The sequence below is a fragment of the Loxodonta africana genome, chromosome 8 (genome assembly GCF_030014295.1).
Source record: "Loxodonta africana isolate mLoxAfr1 chromosome 8, mLoxAfr1.hap2, whole genome shotgun sequence".
NCBI classification, from domain to species: domain Eukaryota; kingdom Metazoa; phylum Chordata; class Mammalia; order Proboscidea; family Elephantidae; genus Loxodonta; species Loxodonta africana.
The window spans coordinates 72,685,806-72,705,666 of record NC_087349.1 but is presented as its reverse complement, the minus strand read 5'-3'; the positions used below and the strand labels follow the sequence as shown (position 1 = coordinate 72,705,666).

The 19,861-nt window shown below is 36.8% G+C and overlaps 1 protein-coding gene across 1 annotated transcript in view; it reads left to right on the top strand.

Annotated features, from left to right (window-relative positions):
- The window catches only part of VWDE (von Willebrand factor D and EGF domains), a 54,698-nt gene that overhangs the window by 18,204 nt on the left and 16,633 nt on the right, over nucleotides 1-19,861 (top strand). Inside the window, 10 exon segments of the mRNA XM_010587441.3 lie at nucleotides 80-148; nucleotides 4,872-5,016; nucleotides 8,410-8,565; nucleotides 8,733-8,837; nucleotides 10,895-11,009; nucleotides 13,155-13,335; nucleotides 13,337-13,403; nucleotides 14,207-14,460; nucleotides 14,718-14,742; nucleotides 15,963-16,122. Coding sequence (XP_010585743.1) covers nucleotides 80-148; nucleotides 4,872-5,016; nucleotides 8,410-8,565; nucleotides 8,733-8,837; nucleotides 10,895-11,009; nucleotides 13,155-13,335; nucleotides 13,337-13,403; nucleotides 14,207-14,460; nucleotides 14,718-14,742; nucleotides 15,963-16,122 — 1,277 coding nt within the window.

The window sequence follows — 19,861 nt, the reverse complement described above, 5'->3', positions numbered from 1 at the left end:
AGATTGCTAGACAGTTTATTATATATCACTAAATAATAATAGTAATATTTACTGAAAATTTCTTTGCTTTTAAGATCAGAGTAAAAGATGTCCCAACTGCTTACTGCTATTCATTTACTGACCCTCATATAATTACATTTGATGACAGGTAATTTTCTCAAATTTTTTTCTGTTAGTATTTTTTGTTTTGGTCTTGGTTGTTGTTTTGTTCTAAACACCATGCTGTTTTATTATTTTGTTATTCCCATTCACTGAAAAATCACAAAGTAAAGGCATATATGGTTATCACTGGCTTGTTTCCAAATACTAGCTTATTTGTATAGAAGTGTTTGCCTTGAAATTTATTCCTTAGTAAAAATATGGACTAGTTTTGAGGCTGAATTTGTAAAAAAAAAAAAAGAGGATTATTGTAAATGCAGACAGTCACCTTTGCTTGACCATTTATTCGTTTTTAATAATGATTAGATTATTTGCTTTAGAGATATTTACTGTTTCGATTTTACATGACATTAAAATAAGCCTTAAGACGTGGGCAAGAAGATTAAGTTAATACATTAGAATTAGTTAAAAAAAAAGCTTCCAGTAGCCGTGTTGAGTTGATTCCAACTTACGGTGGCTCCATGTATGTCAGAGTAGTACTGTGCTCTGTAAGATTTTCAGTGGCAGATTTGTCAGAGATATATCACTAGACCTTTCTTCGGGGTATACTACTAGACTTTTCTTCTGAAGTGCCTGTGGTGGACTCCAACCTCTAACTTTTTGGTTAGCAACCGAGAGCATTACCCATTTGCTCCACCAAGGGACGTGGAGATTTATTTAATGCAATTCAATTCAACAACGTCAATTGTGCAACAACTAAGTGGCAGACTATGTTCTAAGTGCTGGGGTATGGCCATGAATAAAATAGACAAACATTTCCTGACCTTAACTTTCAATAGGTGAAGAGAGATATGAAGATGATTAATAAGTAACTATAAAGTGTATCTGATGAAGATATGTGCTATGAGGAAAACTAAAGCAGAGGTGGAAAAGGGAATGCTGGAGTTAGGGGTTGCAAGTTATATTAAAATAGGGTGGTTAGAGAAAGCCAGAATGTGACTATGCCGTTTGGGCAAAGACTTGAAGAAAGTGAGGGAGACAGCCATGAGCACATGGGAGAAGCCCTCAGCAAGCCTCTTTACCACAGGGCCTTTGCACATATTGGCACCTCTATCTGGAACACTCTTCCCCCAAATATCCCTATAGCTCTTTCTCTTATCTTTTTCAAGTCTGTAGTTATATGTAACCTCAGTGAGGCCTTTCTGGTCACCATAGTCATCAATATCTAACAAGTCAGATGTTTTACTTATTTTTTTTATTTTGCTTCTTGTCTCTCTCCCTGCTAGAATGCAGATTCCATGAGAGCAGGGAATTTTGTCTGTTTCCTCAGTTCTGTTTCTGCAGCACCATAGCAGTGACTGTTACATAGTAAAGGTGATAAAAAACCATGGTTGAATAAATGAAAATGAAGTAGTCTATCCTTTATTATTTACTGTTCGTTCTTGTATATGTTTCGTTATGAAACGTTAAGTGAATAATAGATGTTTTTTGTTATTTTCCCCATCTTGAAAAAATGTATCTGGACCCTGTTTCCTCTGTCAACTGTAGCCCCATTTTTCTGCTCCACTTTACACTAAAACTTCTCTAAAATATTAGAATGCCAACAAACATAAATTTTTTTTTTACCCCATCCTTTGATTTTTTTTTATGTTAACTTTTATTGAGCTTCAAGTGAACATTTACAAATCCAGTCAGTCTGTCACATATAAGTTTACATACATCTTACTCCGTACTCCCATTTGCTCTCCCCCTAATGAGTCAGCCCTTCCAGTCTCTCCTTTCATGACAATTTTGCCAGCTTCCCACTCTCTCTATCCTCCAATCCCCCCTCCAGACAGGAGATGCCAACACAATCTCAAGTGTCCACCTGATATAATTAGCTCACTCTTCATCAGCATCTCTCTCCCACCCACTGTCCAGTCCCTTTCATGTCTGATGAGTTGTCTTCAGGGATGGTTCCTGTCCTGTGCCAACAAAAGGTCTGGGGACCATGGCAGCCGGGATTCCTCCAGGCTCAGTCAGACCATTAAGTATGGTCTTTTTATGAGAATTTGGGGTCTGCATCCCACTGATCTCCTGCTCCTTCAGGGGTTCTCTGTTGTCCTCCCTGTCAGGGCAGTCATTGATTGTGGCCGGGCACCAACTAGTTCTTCTGGTCTCAGGATGATGTAGGTCTCTGGTTCATGTGGCCCTTTCTGTCTCTTGGGCTCTTAGTTGTCGTGTGACCTTGGTGTTCTTCATTCTCCTTTGCTCCGGGTGGGTTGAGACCAATTGATGCATCTTAGATGGCCACTTGTTAGCATTTAAGACCCCAGATGCCACATTTCAAAGTGGGATGGAGAATGAACAAACATAAATTTTGAAAACTTTTTCTAAAACTTAAATTAGGAATTAAAAAAATTTTTTTAAATAATTTTTTATTGTTCTTTAAGTGAAAGTTTACAAATCAAGTCAGTCTGTCACATATAAGCTTATATACACCTTACTCCATACTCCCACTTACTCTCCCCCTAATGAGGCAGCCCGCTTCCCCCTTCCAGTCTCTCCTTTCGTGACGATTTTGCCAGTTTCTAACCCTCTCTACCCTCCTATCTCCCCTCTAGACAGGAGATGCCAACACAGTCTCAAGTGTCCACCTGATACAAATAGCTCACTCTTCATCAGCATCTCTCTCCAACCCATTGTCCAGTCCCTTCCATGTCTGATGAGTTGTCTTCGGGAATGGTTCCTGTCCTAGGCCAACAGAAGGTTTGGGGACCATAACCACTGGGATTCCTCTAGTCTCAGTCAGACCATTAAGTTTGGTCTTTTTATGAGAATTTGGGGTCTGCATCCCACTGATCTCTTGCTCCCTCAGGGGTTCTCTGTTGTGCTCCCTGTCAGGGCAGTCATCGGTTGTGGCCGGGCACCAACTAGTTCTTCTGGTCTCAGGATGATGTAGGTCTCTGGTTCATGTGGCCCTTTCTGTCTCTTGGGCTCATAGTTATCGTGTGACCTTGGTGTTCTTCATTCTCCTTTGTTCCAGGTGGGTTGAGACCAATTGATGCATCTTAGATGGCTGCTTGTTAGCATTTAAGACCCCAGACGCCACATTTCAAAGTGGGATGCAGAATGTTTTCATAATAGAATTATTTTGCCAATTGACTTAGAAGTCCCCTTAAGCCATAGTCCCCAAACCCCTGCCCTTGCTCCACTTACCTTTGAAGCATTCAGTATATCCCAGAAACTTCTTTGCTTTTGGTCCAGTCCAGTTGAGCTGACCTTCCCTGTATTGAGTGTTGTCCTTCCCTTCACCTAAAGTAGTTCTTATCTACTAACTAATCAGTAAATAACCCTCTCCTACCCCCCCTCCCCCCCTCGTAACTACAAAAGTATGTGTTCTCAGTTTATACTATTTCTCAAGATCTTATAATAGTGGTCTTACACAATATTTGTCCTTTTGCCTCTGACTAATTTCACTCAGCATAATGCCTTCCAGGTTCCTCCATGTTATGAAATGTTCCACAGATTCGTCACTGTTCTTTATCGATGCATAGTATTACATTGTGTGAATATACCATAATTTATTTATCCATTCATCCGTTGATGGGCACCTTGATTGCTTCCACCTTTTTGCTATTGTAAACACTGCTTCAATAAACATGGGTGTGCATATATCTGTTCGTGTAAACGCTCTTATTTCTCTAGGGTATATTCCGAGGAGTGGGATTTCTGGGTTGTATGGTAGTTCTATTTCTAACTGTTTAAGATAACGCCAGATAGATTTCCAAAGAGGTTGTACCATTTTACATTCCCACCAGCAGTGTATAAGAGTTCCAATCTCTCCGCGGCCTCTCCAACATTTATTGTTTTGTGTTTTTTGGATTAATGCCAGCCTTGTTGGAGTGAGATGGAATCTCATCGTAGTTTTAATTTGCATTTCTCTAATGGCTAATGATCGAGAGCATTTTCTCATGTATCTGTTAGCTGCCTGAATATCTTCTTTAGTGAAGTGCGTGTTCATATCCTTTGCCCACTTTTTGATTGGGTTGTTTGTCTTTTTGTGGTTGAGTTTTAACAGAATCATATAGATTTTAGAGATTAGGTGCTTGTCGGAGAAGTCATAGCTGAAAATTCTTTCCCAATCTGTAGGTGGTCTTTTTACTCTTTTGGTGAAGTCTTTAGATGAGTTTGATTTTTAGGAGTTCCCACTTATCTGGTTTCTCTTTGTCATTTTTGGTAGTGTTTTGTATTCTGTTTATGTCTTGTATTAGGGCTCCTAATGTTGTCCCTATTTTTTCTTCCATGATCTTTATTGTTTTAGTCTTTATGTTTAGGTCTTTGATCCACTTGGAGTTAGTTTTTGTGCATGGTATGAGGTATGGGTCCTGTAAAAATTTTTAATATATTGTATTTAATATATTGCTAAGTACATTATAATTTACAAAATTATTTCCTCTACAATTCATCTATATGGCACTAACCAAAATGTAGACTGTTCTAGTAATAATTTCTTAATACTTGTCTTTTATTGATGTTAAAATATTATTAAAACATTAATGAAACCTCAATTAGGGACTGGTAGTGCCTCTATGCTATTTTTATTGGTTCAATAGTGGATAATGCTTCTTTTAATACTGGATTACTCTTAACATTTAATGGTTTAATTAATGTAGTAAATAATATTTAGGGCATACTTTAAAATATTAATTTGCATGTGCTTTTAATTTGGGCATTAAAATTAGTTTTTTTTACATGTAATTTAAAAAAATGTCCTATTCTGTCATTTTTTCCCCCAATGACAAAGCTCCTGAAATTACAGAGCTTGAGAATGCTGGATTTTGTGATGTTCGAAAATATAATTATATGATGGTGAGAGTTTTTGGTCTAGGTTTCAAGGAATCATCTTCAATTAAATGTGAAGTTACTAAACTGCAGGTATGTGAATTAGGCGTTGATGACAATTAAATTTTGTAAATAATTCAGATTAATTTTAACTTTGATTAATTTGGTGTATCAATTAACAACATGCCTAAAGGATGAACAGGATTTCAGAGAGACTTGAACAGGAAAATGATCAAGTTGCTTACCCTTAAAGTTCCCCCTATTAGTTAACTCTATTAAAGTCTTTAAAGTAATTTTTGAGGTATTGGTCCACTACTTTAAGTCAGCAAGAAATTAAAAGAATATCAAGCTTGATATGTATATTTCTGTATTTCTTAAAAAGCAAAAACACAAAAGAATAGAGATCATTCTTCATTAGCCAGGACACCCAGCAATGAATTTTAGGTTATAGGGTTATGAACGTTTTCCTTTTACAAACCAAAAATGTGAAGATTAATTGATCTTATCTCTTATATTTCCCTTAATGTGAATTACATACTGAAAAATTACAAAGCAAAAACAGTGTTTTTTTCTTTCTTGAAGTCACAAAAGACGGCCAAGATCACTCAGTTTGAACATTGATATATCAAATTATACCTTATATTTGATGACTATTCATATAATCTTTCTTTTCTTTATTCAAGTAGAATTTTAAGGAAAGCTCTATGAATTTAGAAAGTATTTACATGGGTAAAGCTGATCATTTAAAACAGCGAATCATTATCTTCATTTTTTCTCCAAATTAATGAAGCCATGTGTGATTGAGATTGAGAATTTACAGGAAGAAACTATTTTTTATCAAAAATTTATTCACAAGGAGTATGCTTGTTTAGAGATTTTTAAGGATAGAGGCTTTTTAAATGAAATATTAACTATTTTAATCCCAATGAAATAATGAAGCACACAATAGAAAAAGTAATGTATATAGTTTGATTCACTCCAATATTACCCAAGAGAGTGAACATTATATTGGTCTTGGCAGAATGAATCATATGACATCGCCCTGCCATTAAGCGATTTGCCAAAAGAGAAATTTATAGATTTATCTTCTTTTAAACCAAAAAACAAACAAAAACCCACTGCCGTGGAGTCAGTTCCGACTTATAGCGACCCTACAGGACAGAGTGGAAACCCTGGTGGCATAGTGGTTAAGTGCTACAGCTGCCAACCAAAGGGTCGGCAGTTCAAATCCGCCAGGCGCTCCTTGGAAACTCCATGGGGCAGTTCTACTCTGTCCCATACGGTCGCTATGAGTCGGAATCGACTCGACGGCACTGGGTTTGGTTTGGTTTGGTTTATAGGACAGAGTAGAACTGCCCCACAGGGTTTCCAAGGAGCGCCTGGTGAATTTGAACTGCCAACCTTTTGGTTAGTAGTGTAGCTCCTAACCACTACACCACCAAGGTTTCCTTATCTTCTCTTACAAAGTACATTTTGTTCTTAGTTTCATATACATTATTTGCTGCGATATTTCTTCTCATACTACTTCCCTCTTCCAAACATCTTATAAATAAAGAGTAACTATGGAGCCCTGGTGGCAGAGTGATTAAAGAGCTTGGCTGCTAACCAAAAGGTCAGCAGTTCAAATCCACCAACCGCTCCTTTGAAATCCTACGGGGCAGTTCTACTCTGTCCTTTAGGGTTGCTATGAGTCGGAATCGACTTAACGGCAATGGGTTTGGTATGGAGCCAAATTAAAATTCTCTAACACACTGCACATTATTGAAAGAAACAGATACGTTCTCTCGACAAAACCAAGATGAGAATCTAGTATTTATTTTATATTATGCTGAAGGTTTTAAGTTGGTCCCTCCCGACTTCAAACTCACTCAATACTGGGTTTTAAAGGCTCTTCTACCTTTTGATCCCTTGATCCAAAACTGTCTAATTTGGCATTGTTTTAGAATCCTGAACCCCACCTGCAAACCTAGTTTGTTTGGAATGAAACATCAAGTATTCGCTTGTGCACTAAGCTAGTAACCTTGTTACATTTCCAGTCAACATAAGCGAATTTCTGTCCACTTTTTTAGTTTGTACCCCAGTTTCCTGCAGTGACTGGACTCCTCTTAAAAATCTAGCTTCTTGGATTAAAAAAAAAAAAAAAGATCATGCATAATCTCTCATGATTGCTGTAGCATGAAAGAGTAATTAAAACATTTTTTATTTTGGAATAATTTGAGACTTGCAGAAAAGTTGCAAAAATAGTATAGGGAGTTGCCAATTATCCTTCACCCAGCTTCTCCTAAAACTAACATTTTCCATATTCATAAAATAATTATTAAAACCAAGAAATTAATCATAATACAATACTATTAACTCCAGGTCTTATTCAAATTTTGCCTATTGTCCAACTAATATTCCTTTGTTTGGCTCAGGATCCTGCCCAGGATTTCATGTTGCATTTGGTTGTCATGTGTCTTTAGTCTCCTCCAAACCATGACAGTTGCTCAGATTTTATTTGTCTTTCATGTACTCGGAACTTTTCAAGAGTACTGGCCAGTTTGTAGAATGTCCCATAATTTGGGTTTGCCTAATGTTTTCTCATGATTAAATGAGGTTATACATTTTTGGCAAGAAGACCACAAACTCATGGCGTGCCGTTATCAGTGCACCCTCCCAGGTACAACATCTGACCTTTCTCCCCAATCTATTCATTAGATTATTTATATCAGTATGGACTAATGAGTGTTTTATTTTATGGGTTATCATTCAATACTGTCAATATTTATTTTGCTGGTTAAATCATCCCAGCATTGACCATTGCAGGCTTGAACCTCTGGCTTCTGCTCTACTAAAATCCATGCTGCTCTATACATCCTTGTCTTTTCACATACTATTCCTTCCAGGCATGTTGAATCTCATTCCCTCTGTTTCTGCCCCAAGAGTCCAAATGGCAAACTCATTTTTTACTTTCTGGAATAGAAGTATCATTTTACTTTGAAGCTTTCCTTGACTCTGCTAGTTTGATTTGGTGGCTTCTTTCTCAATTGTTGCACCTTATTTGAATGTGTTACAGCAATAATAAAATTATATTGTGTATGCCTGCCCTTTGCTTTGTAATCTCTTTTCATTGGAATACCCCCTGCACGTAGTAGATACTCACAAAATATTTATTAATAGAAAAAATCAGAGCCAAGTTTCTTCATCCTTCTGGGTAGGTCAAAAGTCATTATGTAGTGACCAATTCTATATGGTCAGTATTGGTAAACTTCTTTCATTTGAGCCCTCAAGAAATTGTTGAGTCAGAAGAAGCAATTTATGTCAATGTAGATAACATTTTCATTATTCCAAATAAAACTTAGTATCAATGTGACTTTTGTTTTCTCATTATACATTCTTTTATCCCAGACATGTATTTTAAAATTTATGATTTGATTATGTGTAATTCACTAGCAAAATATTTTCGTAATTTAACAGACTTTAATTGCTTTCTCATTATCCCTTCAGTATAACAGCAGTGCATGGGTCCTTGGAGAACCCATCTATGTTCGCGCTGTTTTTCAAAATAGCAGAATTGTTGATTGCCAGCTGCCCACTGGTGTCCAGCAGTCTGATACCATGGATCTGATGGGTGAGCAACCAATTGTGAAGTGGCAAGTGAAGGTAAAAAAACCCCACAAAACTATGTACATATATGTATATGTGTGTGTGTATACATGTATAGTTTATATATAGAAAACTAAGCGAATATTTATAAGTTAACATTTCATAATAAATTTGTGAGGCTACATATAGAACAAATTATCTTATTATAAAACTACATCTTACAGGTATCTAATGATGGTTATAGATTCAGTGATCCCAAAATAATTATCATATATGATGGTGCTTGTCAAGTTTGTGGTCTCTATGAAAATGACTCATGCACTCTAAAGGTATGCATCTTTTCACTTATTTTCACATTTACATTATGGGTATTTTTATTTCCCATATTACTTGTGGTTTTTCCAGTTGCATATCAGAAATGCTAATAGAGAAAAACTTCTCAAGTTTATATAATTTAAAACTATATAATCTTGAGAAAAGCTTTTCTCTATTAGAAACTATTACTCTGCATAAGTCTTCTTGAAATTGCAAGGGTGCATTTCTGCCTTTAACATTTTAAAGTGGTGTGTTGTTTATTCCTAATCAAGAGGAGATTCAGACTGAATTTTTCACTCTTTCACTCTGACATACGTTCTTTTTCTAGTAGTAATAATGATTTTCCAGTAAGATATCTCTACTTGGATATCTGGTCCTCTTTGTAGTGATATGCGTTTGGGTAGAATTTGTCAAATGCATAAGGTTAATGCTTTTTTTTTTTTTAATTATTGTACTTTAGATGAAGGTTCACTGAACAAACTAGCTTCTCCTTAAAAAATTAGTACACATATTGTTTTGTGACATTGGTTACCAACCCCATGACATGTCAACACCCTCTCTTCTTGACCTTGGGTTCCCTATTACCAGCTTTCTTGTCCCCTTCTGCCTTCTCCCCCTTGCCTCTGGGCTGGTGTGCTCCTTTAGTCTTGTTTTGCTTTATGGGCCTGTCTAACCTTTGGCTGAAGGGTGAACCTCAGGAGTGACCTTAGTAAGGTTAAGAGGAGTTTCTTTTTCCACCTGAAAAGTAAATTTGTTGGACCATGCAGATATGTGCCACTTGATGGATTACAGAAATATGGGACAGCCTGAGTGGAGTCCTCATGGTCACACCCTTTTCTTAATCTATATCTAGACTACTGGGTTTGTCAACAGGCTTCTTATATATGATTTGCTGATTTAACATACACTGTTGATCATTTTTGGTTTTGTTGCTCTCATAGGGAGCCCTGGTAGCACAGCAGTTAAGCTCTCTGGCTGTTAACTGAAAGGTCGGTGGTTCAAACCCACCAGCCGATCAGCGGGAGAAAGATGTGGCAGTCTGCTTCCGTAAGGATTTACAGCCTTGGAAACCCTATTGGGCAGCTCTACTCTGTCTTATAGGGTTGCTATGAGTCGGAATCAACTCAACAGCAATGGATTTGGTTTCAGTTTTTGGTCGATTTCATATGACTTGGGTCTTCAAAAGTGAGGAATATATCAAATAATATTTATGTGTATGGAACAAAAAGTATTTTTTCTCAATTTTAACTCTGACTTTCCTTAGTAGCCATCAGATCATATCAATAAGAAGTTTCTGTTTTTCAGAAGTTGCCTGATTTTTATTTTCTTCCACATATTCCATTTCTACATGTCCTACAATAACTACTTTTAAAATGTTAAAGATTATTTTATAATCTTGAGGCTTTTTTTTTTTTACAATGTTCTGGATGATCTCAAGGGAAATATTGTAAAATGAGCTGTTTATATATTATGAACAGAATTTGGTCTTTTCCTAGGTTAAAAGTGATTGCTACATTTAACAAGCATTATTTCTGTGTGTGTCAACTTCCTTTTCAACTGTTTTGTGTAATGATGTTCATTATCCAGTGTGGATAATTGTGCCATGAATTTGACCCCACTGATCGCAGGGCACAGTGGGCTGCTAGAAGAAGGGAGGATAGCTATAAATTAATGTGAGTCTATAAGATGTATGGGGAGGGGAGAAAAAACAAAGCAGGTTTATTACTTTATAAATAAAATATTTCCAGCATGAGTTTAGCAGAAATAAAACGGAGCTTTTATTTTGTGTTATTTTAAGTCCAGTAGTTCTGAATAGGGATGCAGCTTTTTCTATTCCTTCCAAATTGATCAGCTTCATAGGCATTTACACACAGGAAATAATTTGTTTTCTAACATGCATTTATGTTTGTGAGATATGAAAAAATACTTCCTAATCAAAACAGATTTATAATTCAGTTTTACTAGAATCATTAGTATATATGTGACTATCCTCCTATATCGTTTTTTCTCACTGAATACCAACTATGGTTGTATGTTCATTGGTGTTTTCTTTTTTTTAAAATTCCGTTAGGAAAAAGTTTGCTTTATCGATGGACTCTGCTATGTTGAAGGGGATAAAAATCCCACCAGCCCTTGTTTGATATGTAGACCTAACATTTCAAAATTCACTTGGTCATTTTCAGAAAGTAAGTTATTCTTTATTAATCTGTATATTTCCTATAGAAGATATTTGTAAAGTAGTCTTAAACCATGACTTAAATTATTTTGTTTGAGATGGATGAGCACTGTATTCAGTTTAGCATCTCTCTTAAATGTGCAATTTACTTTGCTTTAAGAAAATATAAGATTACTTCTTTTTATAATTTCTGTTATACTTCATATGGTATTGAATTTTTATTTTAATATTTAATGAGGAAAATGAACATGAATTATCAATGGGAGAAATGGATAATTTAGCTACACACAATTTGCGAAAGTCCAAATATCTACTAGCAAAATGGCCTCTCAAACACTTTATACAAAAAAAAAAAAAAATCCATCAACAAATATCAGTGTGTTTACTGAAAAAAGAATATTAGTTTGAAGGCGAGGGCCTAAATCCTACTCTTAGCTTTACCAATGTTCAGTTTTATGACAAAGTTTTGACTATTTAACCTCCCAAGGCCAGAGGTTCATCTTCTGTTCAATAGAATACCTGCACTCAATAATCTATGAAGTGCCTTACAGCACTATCATTTTGTGACTCCGAGTATAATACTGGGTATGGTTAATTGCTGGATACTTTGACTCAAACAATATACCAAATTCTAGTTATATACCAGATAATTTATTCACTTTCCCAAATAGAGCTATGTATTACTCCATGTATGTGCCCCTCAATTTCTCTTCCCTCAGTGGGAAGACAAAGGCATCATTAGCTACAATAAGTTACAATTACTCCCCAACCTCATGTAATTTTATCTAATGGAGTCGTAAAACCTTATATTTGCACAGTGTTTTGTGATATCATTATACGTGTTTGGGCGTTATTGTGTTAGACCATCTGCCACATGATTCACAGCTCAGGTATAAGACTTATGGAATATTTTAAGATGACAGTGGAAATATGGGGAAGAATTTATTGCAGGAGACAAAGAAAGCAGAACATAACTTCTGAATCAGTGTCCATTTGTATTTTTAATGGCTATATATGATTGATTCAACATAGAGTCACAGTGTCAAAAGATATAAGGGATCTTAAAATATTACCTGTTCCAATTCCTTCATATTGAGGATGAGGAAACTAATTATCAATAAATGAAGCTGCTGTGTAAGGATATGCAGGGCAAAACTAGAGCCAGAAATGCAGTCTCTTGGCATCAATGCTTCCTTGATGCAAGCAGAGTTTTGTGCCCAGTGCAAGGTAATGAGTCTGTTCTATCTACTAAGCCAGTAAGTTTTGCATATAAGACAATATAAAAAGATGTATTAAATCACTTCATGAAAGTAAAGGACCTGTCTCTGTCCCCTGAAATAGCCACCATATGAATGTGTAAGCTCAGCCACTAGAAGGATTTTTGAGGAACAGAAGATTGGCACGACTGTGTTGTTGAGTTGCCATTGAGTCGATTCCGACTCACAGCGATCCATCTGTGCAGAGTAGAACTGCTACATAGAGTTTTCAAGGCTGTGATTTTTCCAAAGCAGATCACTAGGCCTGTCTTCTGAGGTGCCTCTGGGTGGGTTTGAACCGCCAACATTTTGGTTAGTAGTCAAGCGCTTAAACATTCGTGCCATCCAGGTGCCCCTTGATTGGAATGACCACTGATTCACAAATATTATAACTGGAGAGATGGATACAGCAAGGAAAGTTTAGGGGAGAGAAATGAACAATCCAGTCATGGATGGTAAGGGAGAGATACAGAAAGGAAGGGCTAGAGGGTGAAAGCGAGGATGAAAGGGACAGATGGTGAAGGAGAGCCCGTGAGAGAGCCAGCAGTGAGGTAGCGAACACTGAGAATTAATTTCAGATGCAGAGGAGTTGCACCCCGCCTGGGCAATGAAAATGCATTTATTTCTTACTATAGTCAAAGTGTTTTCACGCTTTCATAGCAAAGCTTGGAGTCTTGCACCTGTCCCTTACTTTTACATTTCAAAGAATGGAATGGAATTTATTCAAAATGTTTTAAAAAAAAAAAAAGGAGATGGTGGTGGTGGTTTGGGGAAGGCGGCTGATAGAAATTTTAGCAGAGGTCAAACTGTATAAAATGCCAGTGTCAGTGGGAGCTTTCCGCATCACACTTCTTTCCTTTTCTACTCAGGTACAACACTACATGTTTTCTCTGTTAAAGGTAACCAGCCCCCAGCACTTCAAGCACTACAAGACAAGTTGCAGGCATTTTATGGGGAAAACTTTGTGTACCAGTTCATGGCCTTCCAGCCAGAAGGTTCTGGCATTCATTTTGCCTTAGACTCTGGTCCTGAAGGAGCAAGTGTTTCCCCCACAGGACTGCTTATGTGGAAAACAGTCACATACCCCCCAGCGATTCACTCTACACCTTAGTGATGACTGTAATGCTGAAACCAGAGTCACAATAGAGGTAATATTTGTAATGATGAATACACTTGATTTTTAACAAGAGTAATAACTGCATAATTTTTTACTATTCCTTATAAGACTTTAAAACATTAGGAGAGAGCTTCAGTCATGGCAAGCGTGCATCAAATCACTAATTCCTAGACCACTGTCTTCTGAACTCATCTATGCTGAGGATACAGAATTCATTCATATCTCCCTCCATTAAAGGTCTGTATTAACCTCTGATTAGCTTATGCTCTTTTCCATCAAGTGATGGTTATTTTAGAATTTCAAGTATTGAATTAGAAATCAAGGTTATAAATATAAGGCTTGAAATAACAAATTAGCAACTATGGTTCTATTTTTTTAATTTACTTTTTTTTCTGTCAGTCATGAGCTCTTAATACTTATAAACTGCTTTGGTGCCCTCTGCTCACATGAATCTTGGGGCACACTTTTCACAGAAATGACACTATAAAGGGCACTTAGGTTCTGTATCATGTTAACCTAGTCATTTAAATGATCGTTTGGGAACTGACCCAGGTATCTGTCTTCTACCTTTTTTTTTTTTTCAGTTGTTCTGCTTGCATTATGGAAATTATCCCAAGGATCTATTATTTTGTCTGTGCTCTGGTATAATTGCCTTATTAAGCCATTTAAAAAAAAAAATCATGGTATTAAATGTATTTTTAAAAATTGTTTGCAAAAAATGTGCAATTTGGTCATACTTGTACGTAAACATGCATGCCTATCATGATTCCAGGGGCATAAACTGAAGAAAATTTTATTGCAAAGTAAAGCATTTACCTTTTGTTTCTCTTGTAGGTGACCGTGAAGTCTTGTGATTGCTTGAATGGTGGCTCATGTGTGTCTGATACTAGCTTTCCTCCAGGAAGTGGGGCATACTTGTGTGTCTGCTTGCCTGGCTTTCAGGGTGATCTTTGTGAAGAAGACATCAGTGAGTGCCGATCTAGCCCCTGTGGCCGTGGCTGATGTATTAGTGGTTTTCCCAGTTATTCCTGTCATTGTCCGTCTGAGCTCAAAGGTAAGTTTTGGTTCCTTATGAACCAAATTAGAATGTGAAGAAATTAGAAAGGAAAACGCCTTGGAACTTTCATCTATAGATTTCTCAAGCACATGTGTGGTCCTAGAGATTTTGATAAGCCTTTTTAAAATTCTAATAAAAAGTCATCAAAAATATATTTGCTGTCCATATTTCTTGGTTTTGTACTGCTTACATGGATTCTTGTAATTTTGCTCATTTTTCTGGTTTTAATAGCAATATTGTATGTCTGTACTGTGTTTTGCCTATTTATAAACATTTTTCTGTTTATAGTTCAGATGTAGAAATACATTTAAGTGTATTATTACTAAAATATAATATGGAAAAGAAAATTATGACTAGAGCAATGTAAAATAATCACTCAAGAGGTTTTATTTATAATTCATTAATTTAGAAATATTGTGGTATAAAGTTAGATTGAAATGAAATGAACTTTTAGTATATTTGCTAACTTATTAAAAAAAAGTTGTCCTAAAATGCTTGGTTCCAGTAACCCCAAGTAAGTATATAACTGATGACCTTTAAATTTCAAGACTTTTAAAAAATGTATATAATACCTTATTTAATTTAAATGGACGTAAATGTTAAATAAGTAAATATGCAATAATTTAACTGGTGTTTTTCTTGAAGACAATTATTTTAACATTATAACAGAACTAAACAGAATATTCATGTGTCTTCTAATTTTCCTCAGCATTTTAAAATAAAAATTTCATCATTCAGGGCTATGAACATAAGTAGCTTTTATTTTTTTCTGTCATATTGTGCTATAGACATTTGAAAGAATTCAAATTTTTCCCCATTGGTACTTCATAGATTTTTCTATAATATGGGTTACCATTAATGACTCTGAATTTGTTCATTCAAAGAAGTTGTTACATACTCCAAAGAACATCACTTTATCTTAAAAATTTTTATTGAGGGAAATCCCAAGACTGAATTTTCTAGCACACAGTAAAATTTTCATGGAATTTCACAGCCAGTACAATGGCTGAACAAAGTGTCCTTAAGCTAAGAAGGAAACTCTTCCGAATAGCTTTTTTTAATCACGGAATTTCTAAACAATGTAGAAATTACTACTATAATATGGTAATTTTGTGCTTTAAAAATATTAGTGCCCTTCTTAAATCACCTTAGTTCTAGGGAAAATCTTATGTACTGAAGAGCCTGGTTGATTGTTAAATGGAATTAACTAATAACTTTGTATTTGATATATAATGCAGCATCATTCTCCTCTCATAATGTATTTGACTGCTCCATGCGTAGTGGTTAAGTGCTACGGCTGCTAACCAAAGGGTCAGCAGTTCAAATCCACCAGGCACTCCTTGGAAACTCTATGGGGCAGTTCTACTCCGTCCTATAGGGTCGCTATGAGTCGGAATTGACTCGAGGGCACGGGTGTATTGGGATTAGAGTGGCATACATAAAGAGTAGGGGAAATCAAATAATGAAAACCTGATTGAACATATAGTATTTTTAAATTAAATAACTAGAACTCTTGATCTATGTTTTGTTTAGGCCAAAATTGCCAGGAAGATGTTGATGAGTGTGAATCCAGTCCTTGCTTTCCAGGAGTGGAGTGCCTCAATACCTTTGGCTCTTATCATTGTGGTTCATGTCCAAAAGGACTTTATGGTGATGGAAAAATATGTCGTGGTAAAAGCCTCTGTTTTCTTCCGTGAGAATTTCTTTGCTGCATTTAATTAATTCAAATCACTGTTATATTCACTCTTTCTCTCATGCATTCATTCAGTACATATGCATTGTGTCCTGCCACAAGCTAGATCCAGACAATGCAGACTTAAGACAGGTCCTCTGACTTAATACCTTAGAGTGTGATAGCAGGGAGTAGGGCATGTAGCTTAAAAAGGCAGGATAAAGTATTCCTTGTATTTTGGTAAGAATGCCTGCAGGGAATAGTAGAGACACTACCCAGGGAATCACATCTACCTGAAAGGGTGAAGAAAAGGAAATATCACTAGGGCTGAATCTGAGAAATCTTAGGAAAGAGAAGGTGTTCTATGAAGAAGAACAGTAGGAGCAAAGGCCCAGAGGCACACTTTGGGAACTATGAATAATTCAGCATGTCTAAAGCATAGGGAAACCCTGGTGGCATAGTGGTTTCAGAGCTGCAGCTGTTAACCAAAAGAGTGGCAGTTCAAATCCACCAGGCATCCCTTGGAAACCCTATGGGGCAGTTCTACTCTGTCCTATAGGGTGGCTATGAGTCAGAATCAACTGGACAGCGGCTGGTTTGTTTGGTTTTTTCTAGAGCGTAGGAGCTAAGGGGGGACTGCTATAAGAGTTGAAGCTAGAAAGGTAGCCTGTGGCCAGATCACTCGCCAAGACTTGGGGGGTCACTTTTTAAATAGGATTTTGAAGTAGACTTTGAAGTAGAAGAGGAACAGGATAAGGTTTACATTTGAGGAAGTTCATTTAAGGAGTAGTCTGAAGAATGGCCCATTTGTAGGGAAGGAGCTAGGTAAGCCTGAAAGTGGGAAGAAGAGCTAAGACATTATTAAGACTATATAGCAACACTTGAAGTTGTTTTGACCTAAGGTGAGATGAGAATGGATGAAAGAGATGCTAAAGAAGCAAGTTGACAGTGCTTCTTCAGTGAGTGGACTTAGAATGGGGAGGGAAAAAGAGCAATTAAGCTTCACGTGCTTGATTTAGAAAAAAGGGAGTATAGAATTGGCAGTCACATGCAATATGAAAAACCAAAGTGATTTTGGAGGGGGAAGATAATGGATACATAGAGACTGAGGTCACTATGGAATATCTAGGTGGAGCTCAGGAAGGAGAACTGAGTTAAAGATGCAATTCTTTGGTTCATTAGCCATGGGATGAAATTGCCCGGGGGGGGCACTGAAATTAAAAAGAGGACAAAAAGAAATATTAGGGGATGTTAACATTTCAAAAGATTTAAGTAGAAATGTAAATTTTAGAAGACAGTATTAAAGAACCATACTTTAAGGTAATGGGACCCTATTTTGGTGATTTACCACCTTGTGCTTCAAATTGGTGTGGGTCTGTCTAGTGGTGGAGGCAACAAAAATGAAGAGCATAGCGCAGTATGGCAAGGGGAATTCCCTACTATTTCAGCAACTCACATTTCTCCCTTAACATACAGAGCCTAATACTCAATACTGTCCCACCTTCCACCCTATGCACTTAGGCTATCTAACATCCTTCTTTTGCAGAGGTCCATTCCCTCAATAAAACCCTTCTTAACTGGGATTAAAAATGAAAGCAAGTCTAACCAAATCTCACTGCACATGAATAACGAACAAATCTCTTCAATTTGTCATAAGTATTGTGTATTTTAGGAGGAGAGTTATTAATCCAAATAATTTTTTTCAAGTTTATTTTTATTTTTTTTGTACTTTAGATGAAGATTTACAAAGCAAACCAGCTCCGCAAAATGTCAACAAATCCAAATAATTTTTGATTGTTGGCAGTTTTTAGTGAGTTTTATGTTAGGCACCAGAGTCAATGCATGTAAAAATAATGTGCAGTTGTTCTTGAAATTATTACTAACTAGTAGAGGAAAGAGACAGTTAATATTGTGAAGAACACAGTTTTGTGGGAGCATACAGTTGGAAGAAACCGATTGGGTGGCTGAATGGGACTGAGGACAGGTGCCATTTAAGCTAGTTTTTTTCCTACTCTCATTTGGAACGAGTTTAATCCAAGTGATACTTGTATGTTCTTATTCACGATGCTTTGATTTAATAATAGTTTCACTCCGATGGTCATTTCTAATTCTTTTTTTTTTTTTCAGAAAGAGTGAGAAAGCTTATTAAAGAAATGCATACATCACCGGGGACCCAGCAGCAACACAGGCTGTCTCTGTGGAGTCCCAAAGAGCAGTTTTACATTAGAGGTTATATAGAATCTTACAAGGGTTACAAGTGTCTTTGTAGTCCCCTGCCAGACATTTCTTTATTAGGCTAAAGACATAAGACATACATATCTGATACCTGGGCTTCAACTTTCCTGTGGGGGTCGTATGCCACAGATAGTCTGGACAGAACAAAAGGTTATTTGCATCAGTTTAAAACAAAGAACAAAGTCATTAACATCTGGTCAAAACAAAGTCATTAACAGGTATGTGAGGAGGCAGGCAGAGGAAGAACAATTTTTTTTTTTAGTTATGTCAAGCTCTCAGTTGCCCGTTTTGAAATAGGAGAAGACATGCTGGGTGGTGTTGGGGTCACATATTCCCCCCTCTGAAACTTGGGTGAGCATATTCACTAATCCCAAGTTTCAACCTATTCCTTACAGATCACAGTGTTTCAGGCGATAGAATTGGGCCTTCTGCCTGTAACAGGTTTGAGCTATCTATTGGACAGAGAATGTAATTTTACATATAAGCATAAATTGGAGACAGGTAACATTAATAGGCCTATAACAACCAATTTAATTTCACTAATAAATAAGGTTTTTAACCATGTAAAATCTGGCAATTAAGAAAAATTAAATTTTTCATGAATTTTGTAACAGTTCTCAGCTATAAATATTAGAATATTAACTCTGTGTACGAGAATACAAACTTTGATGAGACAGGACTTGAGGGCCGAGTTAGGCATGTAACCCTCTGTTCACACAGGGCAGACAGGAATCAGTAACGTTTAACACTTTAGATCTAGAAATTTTTATTTCTTAACAAGGGGTTGGGGGTGCGTTTATCTCAGGGACAAAGATTCCCTGGGCAAAGGTCTCTCTAGCTCCTAATAATAGTCTCATTCAAGTTAGCATTAAAAACATTTTTACTTTTTTAACCTTAGAAAGTCTTAACTTCAGGCCGTTGATCCGTTAGGCTTTCTACTCCTTGTCACTGTAGACTGGGCAGGGCTTGACTTGGAATGATGGGTCCATGGCTTGACTCCTGCAAGCTTTACAACTGTGTCAGTGCTGAGTGGTGCGGTGAAGGCTCCAGTCCACTTAGGTTGTAACAGGAGGTCCTTCTACTTCCAGAGGAGCACCTGGTCACAGCTATTTCAAGAGGGAACTTTTATCTGATATAACTGGGAAAGAGTTTTGGTTAGAGAAAGCAAGTATTTAGACATCATTACATTAGGGGCTGGGTGGAGGATCACGGGGAGAGTCGGTGGAGACAATATGGTCTCTCATAAAGTATCTCAAAAGCACTGATTTTAAGTTTTCCCCGGGGTGCAATACAGGCTCAGAGGAGGGCCAGTGGCAGAACATCTGTCTGTCTAGGGCACAGTTTACTAAGATGACAGTTTACAGTCTGATTCATTCTTTCACCCTTTTCCAATAGATTGAGGTCTCCATGTTGTGTGGAGTTTCCACTCTCTTCTTAGGGACAGTTAAAACCTGTTGTACCTCTCTCTAGCCGTCTTGGTCCAGCAGGGAAAAGCCTCTGCCCATCCTGAAAAAGAATCTACACA